The sequence below is a fragment of the Rhincodon typus genome, chromosome 11 (assembly GCF_021869965.1).
Source record: "Rhincodon typus isolate 14 chromosome 11, sRhiTyp1.1, whole genome shotgun sequence".
NCBI classification, from domain to species: domain Eukaryota; kingdom Metazoa; phylum Chordata; class Chondrichthyes; order Orectolobiformes; family Rhincodontidae; genus Rhincodon; species Rhincodon typus.
This window is the reverse complement of record NC_063342.1, coordinates 35440817-35450110: the sequence shown is the minus strand read 5'-3', so window position 1 is coordinate 35450110 and position 9294 is coordinate 35440817. Positions and strand designations below refer to the sequence as shown.

The 9294-nt window shown below is 41.4% G+C and overlaps 1 protein-coding gene across 2 annotated transcripts in view; it reads right to left on the bottom strand.

Annotated features, from left to right (window-relative positions):
• Positions 1-2535: 2535 nt before the first annotated feature.
• The window catches only part of LOC109936871, a 32978-nt gene continuing 26219 nt past the window's right edge, over positions 2536-9294 (bottom strand). Inside the window, exons 10-12 of one of the 2 annotated variants that reach the window (XM_048603128.1) lie at positions 7134-7298; positions 4535-4782; positions 2536-3501 (exon numbers count right to left, since the gene is read on the bottom strand). In XM_048603128.1, the coding sequence (XP_048459085.1) occupies positions 3439-3501; positions 4535-4782; positions 7134-7298 (476 nt within the window). In that variant the 3' untranslated portion in view covers positions 2536-3438. The remainder of the gene's footprint in view (positions 3502-4534; positions 4783-7133; positions 7299-9294) is intronic. The other variant, XM_048603127.1, reaches the window with a different exon arrangement.

Here is a 9294-nt window from a genome sequence, read left to right as displayed (position 1 = left end):
GACAGCTTCATCAAAAAATGTAGCTCAGCAGAGTCCATTACCGGATTTGGAATTCAGGGCAGTTTTTATAGTGGGATTACACTGAACAACTGAATACTGCTAAGTTAAATAAGCCATTTGTACACCAGCGTTATTGGGTGTCTGCTACGGAGGGCACTTGAGCAGTGCAGAGGGTCACCGCCCTCCTGTAAAGTTGGGGAATAAGACGAAGAGGCAGAAATTCCAAGAACAGTTGAGAAGGCGTCTATACACAAAGCAGGCTGCAGCTGACAAGGGAAACCCAACTCTCAGATTTCAAATTCATTAGCAGTGAGGAATAATATTCTTCATAGGAATGGGAGAACACTGGGCATGAGGAATGGAATAGTAAGAGAGAGGGAACAGAAAGGCTACAGAGGTCTTAGAATGCCATAGAATTGACCATTGAAGAAGGATCTGTCCTGGGAGGATTGAGAACCAGTACCAAAGGAGACTGTAACGGAGATGTGTATCCTTATCACTGAAGACATCTCATCTAGCAGTGGTCCTTGCCAAGTCCTGCCAATAACTATGAATGTCACAGCAGCCTTAAAGTTCTCTGCCTTTGCGTCTAGAATAATCTGGGAGCCTTGGTGACACTTCACAAATAGCTCATTTGAATGTATGTTACAGCTTACTGATGTCCTTTTAATGAGAACTGAACAGTACATTCGATTCCAGACAATAGGAAACTTGCAGGCAAAAGGGTATCAGGGATTCACCTCCATCATTTGATGTCCCCAACATACTGGGCACCTACTATATCCATCTATCATGAAGGCACCCTGACCAGCCTGTACAATTCATCACCTGGGAGGCTTTCTACTCCTTCAACATTCAGTTGGCCTGTGATCATGTCAGGAGCTTCCTCCATGCACTTTCATCATAGTTACATAACTTCTTCATTCTCCACCAGTCCAGGTTACTGTGGCTCTTCATTCTCCCTCCTCTAATCCCAGACTTGGTGTTTGTATTCCAGGGAAAAAGTGATATCTTTGAAGAGATGGCAACTTATCCCTCCACAAGATCACAAGAAGAGGTCACAGAGGTAGTGCAACAAAAGCTCCCAAGGATCATCTTGTGATCTAGTAGATGATCAGGCTCCTGAGAATATGACCCCAGTACCTGAACTGGTTGGGTGATGCCCTGCAGTGCATCCCTACAAGGTCATGTTCACTAAGGCTGTCTGTTGCACTCTCCATACACATTATCCTCCATTGAGGTGAGAACCTTGAAGAGTGAGAGATTCTGGAACAATCTGAAGAGAGGAGCTGACATCTAAAGACATAAGGAAGAGGAGAGGAGGAGGAAGATACAGAGCATTGAGGTGACCTGGTTGGAGAGGGAGCTAACTAGGGTCACTGAGGGACTTGATGGTTTTGGCAGGTTGCTTTTAATATCAGAAATCACCTGATCAAGACACTTTTTGTAGCTGAGTCTTTCTAACTCTGGAGGATTGCAAAATCAGCAATCACTTTAAGCTGCTGGGAGAAGGTTTCCATTGAAGACATGATTGGGAATTGATCCACTGTAACTGCCAAACTGAATATCTTCCTAGAGGTTTCACCAACACATGAAAGGACACCTACTTCCCTTCACAACTTCATCCCTCATTTCCTGTCCTGTAATTAACAAAGTGTACACATTCACTTTTATGTGTCTAAATTCATATAGTGTTCAAGAAAAACATAAGAACAAGTTTACAAGTGAGACAGAGCTCAGTGACCTCAGTTTTGCCTAACACAGTTCCCTGTACTGTCAATCGCTTCTACACAGTTCTCTCCTTGCAGTCTTGGATAAGGTGGAGTCCATCTCCTCGCTTGTCTCCTCTTGCTTTTTGTGGAGCTGCCAAAGAGGCTGCCGGCCTGGGTTCATTGTAGAAGCTGTTCTTATTACAGGTCTAGGCTGTTTAGATATTCCATCAGTCAAAAACAAGAGGAAAAAGGAGAGAGAAGGGAAACGAGAAGACTGCAGTAGATGAGAAGGGATATTAAGGTTATTATCATCATTAATCGGGCATCTGATAAGGGTTAGCAACCTTATCCTCCTCAATGATTACCTCAGTTTTTGGCTGTTAGTTTGACTGGCTGGAGATGGGCATCAGCTGGGTCACAACTGGCACCTGCCCAGCCACACCTCCATCAGTAGCACTGACTGGTTCATGCTGGTATTTATCCTCTTTCTATCAGGGCCCAACTCTCGGAGTGCTGCCACAGATGGGTTTTCATGGAAGAGGAGATGTCTTCAACACCCTGAGTCATGGCGGTGTACATGGATTGTCTAAATTCCTCTGTGCTCAGTCCAGGAAAGCTCAAGGGATCCAGACACGTGGGAGCAAAACCGTTGCTACTAATCTACATAGAGTTGTCTTGATTTGTGACTCCTGAGATTATATCTGTGCCCAATTGAGCAGGGTAGTATCTGTCCTCGCTAGTGTGAAGGGGAATCACTCACAACTGCCTGTGCACTTCTCCCTGCACACCCATGAGGTGCTCAGCACCCAATGCCAACCAATCCATGTGCACAAGAGATTGTATCTGAGCAAGAGAACAGTTGCTCAGAAGATGTCATGGTGATTCCTCTGAGGTCTGCTCTGGCAATGATGCAACCCCTTCATCGGTGCATTGCACATCTTTTTATTCACCTTCACCAACAGGAATAACTCTCAACAATTGCAGAGTATATAACAGGCAGGCAAGCTACTGCTATCTGTTCCCAATTTGGTCAAAATTAATAATTGCCGCAGTATGTTAGCTTACTGTAGCATGAATCCATCATAATAAATCTTAGAATAATCATATAATATTTAAAACGATTGCTATATATCATGTTGCACTAGCTGACTTAGGCTTGGTTGAATATCATTTCAGCATTTGTCGATTATTTAGTTCGGATAAGCTTGTTTCCTGTCAATCAATTTTGCATGCTGAACCTAAATAAGTAATAGACCAAACAATAATGAAGCATACCATTGATTATTAGCCTTCGTTGTAAATATAAAAATTAAGACAGGAAAGAATTGTCAAAATAATCACAAAATTAAGTTAAAAAGCATGAAAGTGTACAGGAATATCATGAAATACATAAAGTATTGGTATTACTGGAGTTCACAACATGGCTGCTTGCCTGAGATCATCTTAGAGGAAGAACAAAATCTCCACTTAATAGATGCAAATTTACAATGTTAAATCTGTGCATCTTCCTGTCTTTTTCATAGTCTTGTACATCATTATGGAAATATATTTCATAAAAACAATGTTTAAGGCCACCAGAATAATTCAGTTGGGAGCAAAATTATTACTTTCCCATTTGTTATAAGAAGATTTAAAGTATAAATGAGTGCAATATATTCAAAATGCTGCTCAGTTTGTAGCGCAACAATTGAACTTATGATGCACAAATCAACAGAAAATCCAGGAGTTACGGGCTTGAAGGAGAATCGATTTCTTCTGTGGGAAATGTGAGATTTAATTCAGCTTGAATCTGCAATAGAAAGAAAACATTATTTGACAACCTGCTGTGTAGATGAGTGTCTGAAGTTCTACAATGAGATGCAAGGGCATCAACTGTTTTAACAATAGAATTTGATCATTTAGCTGTACATTTCTACTGAAAGACTTTAATGCAAAATCACTACCAGTTAGAACACAATCAACTGCAAGGTTTTATCAGCATTATTGGATTACTTTAACAAAAGCTCGTTGGTTATTTTTGTTCTCAGAACATTTCAGTTAATTACACTTAGCCTTCTCTTAGCTCAGTTAAACAATTCATTATTCTTTGACTGTAATTACTTGTGACAGATGTGAGAACAAGAGGTTTCAAGTGCAACTTATGATGTTCATGTAACTGAATCTGATCCGTTCAGCGTGCGCACAATAATGTTCCCACAGCAGCAGTGACATGAAATGATCATTTTTTTTATTGTTAGTTATGTGAAGAGTATATATTCTGTGAGAATTGTCACTTCAGCTTTAGATTGTGATTTTATGTAATAGCGAGAAAATCTTTAGTAACTGATAGGCCAATTTAGACTTTGCGGACAAACTGAATTTAAGTAAAAGATTCATGTCAACATTATATTACCACTAGAGCAAAACAGCAAATTCTAAGACTTCTCTAATGCAAAATGTCTATACTGAGGTTTGTTATCCACAGAGATTAAATAATTGTGGCCACTGTTATGAAGCATCACTCCATACTGTCTGGTTCTGCTTTGAAGCAGCAATATAAAGAAATGGAAATAGAAACTGATTCAGAAAATTAGGATAACTTAAGTCAATGTACTGCTGCACCTGATTCGTTGATCTGTACTTTTCTTAAGCAAAGTGTTGACTATCTAAAAATTTATCTGCTTTGGACTTGACTCACTGAAATCCCAATTCCGCATTATACACTTGCCATGGGTCAATACAACACCCAGTACTCGTCTTTCAAAGGATTTGTGATAGCATTGCAGTAAATAACCACAGTAAGAAAACTGCTCAAAAAAGTTAACTTCTATTACTTGACTTACCTTTCTAGTCATTTCATTGGAAGGATCTTTGTTACAGAAAATGGCAAGGAACATTCTGCAGGTAACTTCACCCTTGTTAAGGAGTATTCTCAGCAATTCCCTGTTTCTTTCTTGGTAAGTTATTTTCGATGAAATGTTATCTACTTCCTCTTTATTTAGACACTTCTCAAAAAGCTCATCTACCACAGGTTTGTGAACACCTTCTCCCATTTTCTGTACAAATTTGCTGAAGTTCTTATGTATCCATTCTGATGAGAAACAAATGAGAATATATGACAAAAGACTATCCAATTCAAACAGAAAACAAGAAGGCTTATGTGGAGATTGCTGAGCTCTATGCTCAGTTCTTTGGTCTATGATCCTTTAGAAGAAGACATTGGTTAGGTCAACATTTCAGTTTACTTTCAACATGATAAATATGCCACTCAGTGTAGGATAGGCAAGGAAAAGGTAACATCCATTTGCTTGGTATAAGCATCTAAAGAGAGTGTAGCTGATAACTTTTGCTGCATGCCTGTTTCAAGAAAAAAACACTCAAAGCAACATGGAATTCAGAGTGGAATCTTCCCAGCCCCTGAACTACGTGGGCAAAGGGGGCAAATCAGGTGAGATGAACAACAAGGAAATCCCCAGTGTCGAGAGCAGAGTCCCATTCTCACTAGTGAGAGGCCTATTTGCAAACATTAACATGCATTGATATCCTCATCGATATGCAGTTTCCCATTCTCCTACCCTCCAGACAGAAATTAGACAATGACAATTCCAGATGCGAAAGTCAGAGTGGTAGCCTGGTGACTTCAGCTCACCACTTGCTCCTCCGGACTCTCCATCAGTCACCAGCATCTCAGGTTATGCCTTCTGGGCAGCGACTGCACACACTCCACCAGCCAACAGGACTCCAGGTCACTGTCGGCAAAACAGGTTACAAATTTCCCTCTGCCTGACATGATCGAAACAATGAACAGGAACTGTGTGGGGTAACTGTGGACTGCCAGCACTTGACATGTGGCCAGACTTCAAAGATGCTGCCAGCGCCAGGAATTCTAGAAGGTCCTGGGAAAAGTACTTCCACATACTTCCACTCCTGGCAGCATCCAGGACAATACACTGAGCCGGGTGGGGGAGGCAATATAGAGACATGGTGCATGGGTAATGAGGTGAATATGGAACATGAGAAAACCTGCTCAGGCTCACAGAGAGAACCATCCCCCTTCCCCCAGCAAACTCACCAAAATAATACTTAGATTTCCAGCAAAGTAGGTTGTCATTTGATTTTTCTGTGAACACTTGGAGCTTTGTTAGCAAATGAGCTGGATTTACTGCTGTTAGTTTGGTGGAAAGAATGAATGGAATATCTTCCAATCTGTGGAGATTTATCACACAGACTTTGTCCAAAAGTGCAGGGAAAGCTTTAAATTAAGAAGTCAATGCAAGGGAAAGTATTCATGTTGCAACTAGTCCCCTTTCTTAACAAAACTGAAATACTCTACTTAGAATCCCTACCGTGTGGGAACGGGCCCTTCGGCCCAACAAGTCCACATCAACCTTTGAAGCATCCCACCCAGACCCCTTCCCTTATAATCCACCTAAGCTACACATCCCTGAACACTACGGGCAATTTAGCATGGCCAATCCACCTAGCCTGCACATCTTTGGACTGTGGGAGGAAACCAGAGCACCTGGAGGAAACCCACGCAGACACGGGGAGAATATGCAAATTCCACACAGACAGTCGCCCGAGAGTGGAATCGAACCTGGGTCCCTGGCGCTGTGAGGCAGTAGTGCTAACCACTGAACAACTGTGCCACCCCAAATTGCTTCAAAAAGATATTGCTTCATTTTTTAAAAATGTGTAACATTTCCCCATATATCATTGAACAGTTTTAGCTCTATACAATAGATCCTGTCCAAAGAAGCTTTTCTTCTTTTGTCACATTTTTGCATGTTCCTGCATCAACATTTTACAATTTACAACTTTGAGGGGAATACGAGAGCAAAAGATCCTTAGGTTCACATGCACGATTCTCTGAAATTGGCTAAGCAAGTTAAAACATTTGTTAAGATGGCTTATACGATTCTTGGGACACCTCTACAAATCATTGGTCAGAACACATTTGGAATATTGTGCTCAGTTCTGGGCAGCTTATTTAAGGAAGGATGTTAAAGCCTGGATAGACCTCAGAGGAGGTTTACTAGAATGATACCAGGAATTTAGGATACAAGAAAGGATGAGAGAGATTGGGCTTATTCTCCTTAGAGCAGAGTGGATAAGAGGTGTTCAAAATTACAAACAATTTTGATAGGGTAAAGAAGGACATTCTGTTTCTAAAAGTTGGTAAGTCAGTGACTAGGGGTCACAATTTCAACACTGTCAGCAAAAGAGCCAGGAATGAGATGAGGAGAAACTTCTTTACTCAGAGAGTTGTTAGGATTTGGAATGCACTGCCTGGAAGAGTGGTGAAGGCAGATTGACTTTACCTGACTGAAGTCCTGTTGACTTCCTATTACTACCAAGATTAAGTCTGAGGCAGGAAGGCTCATGGATAGTCAAAGTCAAATCATCAGATCAAACTTAAATCAGGAAACAGGTCTTTCTTACCTCTGCAGTCTGGGCTTTTTTGATTTGAAACTTTTGCTTTGACTAATTTTTGTTCGCTTCTTAATGTGCCAAGTTCCTTTTCATATTCCACGTATCGTTGGTAGTTCTTAAAGTACAGCGTGCTAATGGATTCCTCCAAGCTTAGCTCTTTTGCACTTTTACAATCTGTGAAACAAAAATACCAGCTGCATTTGGAACTGACTCTTAAAAGGTGTTATTGGTATGAAATGGAAATGGTTTCAAAACATTATGCAAGGTTGATGGAATATGGGAGGGAATTACAACTTGACATTATAGTAATGCTAATCCTGGGTATCAGGTATTACATTCATGGAGTGCACTGAAAAATATCAATTGAAATTTGCTGCTTTCATATCTTTTATGATCCCAGAGCAGAGTACCCAGTATGATTATGGTCTGGCTGGGACACAGTAACTTTCTTTTTTAAGTAGATGTAGTTTGGAAATTCCAACTTCTTCCTAATAGAATAAAGCCTCCAGACTCAGTCATAACTATACCAAACAAAGTCATGCAAAGTCACATATCATGACAATATTAATCTCATACTTTAATATTTCAGATCGATATGAGACAAACACAAATTAGCCAGCTAACTGTGGTAAGCACAAAACCCTACACATTAAATTATAAATATGACCAACGATAGCAATTCACCAGGGGATCTGTAGTTACCATGAGTCACTAAAGTCTTGGAACTTCCTCTAAAGTGAACTTTTCACTCTCGAAGATTCTACTTCTAAACTCCCTCCATTGTCACTCCACATCAGAATGCTTGAAAACTTGCCAGCTCCTTGTGCTTTTATTTTGTCTTCCACAGGGTTTCCCAACACCCACACCTTCCAGCTGCACCTGAACCTTACCGAGCCGTACTTACATGGAGCCTGCGTGCAGCACCAATTCACTGCCTGGAGCCACGTCCTCAGTTCCTCTGCCAGAGGCTACCTCTCGGTGGTCTCACCTGAAGATTTCTCCTTTCTTCATGTTTTCCTGGCCAAGTATTTCATGAGTTCATTGATTGTTAAACCTGGATTTTACCCAGGACAAAATTAGAATGGGTTCATGAAAAACAATGCTGGCATCAGCAATTGAAGCCCAGGAATATTTCCCCCGAGCATTATAGGTAATGGTCAGTCTCGTGCCTATTTCCTGGCCAATAAGTGGGACCACAATGTTGGCACTCAAAAAAGAAATATGGCGGGACCTAATTGGAGGACAGAGATGGGGGAATGGTGGAGCACTCTTCTTGCTGTTGCAAAAGAAAAGTAAAAAGGGACATGAGAAAGACCAATCCATTTTGGCTCCTCTTCCTGCTAGGCAGGCAACAGGCAGGTCACATTCCCTGCTCAATTAGCAGTTGGGTCCAATGTCTTTATTGGTGTCTCCTTCCCCACTGAACAGACTTTAGCAGTACCCTTCCTGTCACTGATGGATTCCCCTATGCATAGTGAAGTCAACCTCCAAGAAGAGAGAATCTAAGCATTGCTCCTTTACATTCAATGGCTCTTCAAATCCTATCCGCTGCCTACAAGGCACAAGTCAGGAATGTGATGGATTGCTCTCCACATGCCTGGGTAGGTTCCAACCATCAAACAGCTTGAAATCATCCAAGACAAAGCAGCCTGTGTGTCACCTCATCCACCAACTTAAAACATTCACTCCCTCCACCACCAAAGCACAGTATCAGCACAGTATACCATCTACAAGGTGCATTGCAGCACTGCAAACTTGCGACCTCTAACAACTAGAAGGACCAGGGCAGCAGATATATGGGAATATCACAACCTGCAAGTTCCCCTGTAAGCCACTCACCATCCTGACTTCAACCTAACATTCCTTCACTGTTGCTGGGTGAAAGTCTTCGAGCTCCCTCCTTAACACCCCAAGGACTGAAGAACTTCAGAAGACAGCACACCAGCACCTTCGTCAGGATGGGCAATAAGTGCTGGCCTAGCCAGTGGCACCCACTGCTTATGCATGAATAAATGAAAGTAATCAAGTTGATTCCCACATTATTCAGCACCTCTTCCTACTGCTGCTTATAACGTTTTTCTATCTCATTCCTTTCTGCTATTGTCTCCAGCTGATACATACTTTTAGTTAAACGTGCAATTATTAATGTAAAGTGTAACAAGTTGATATA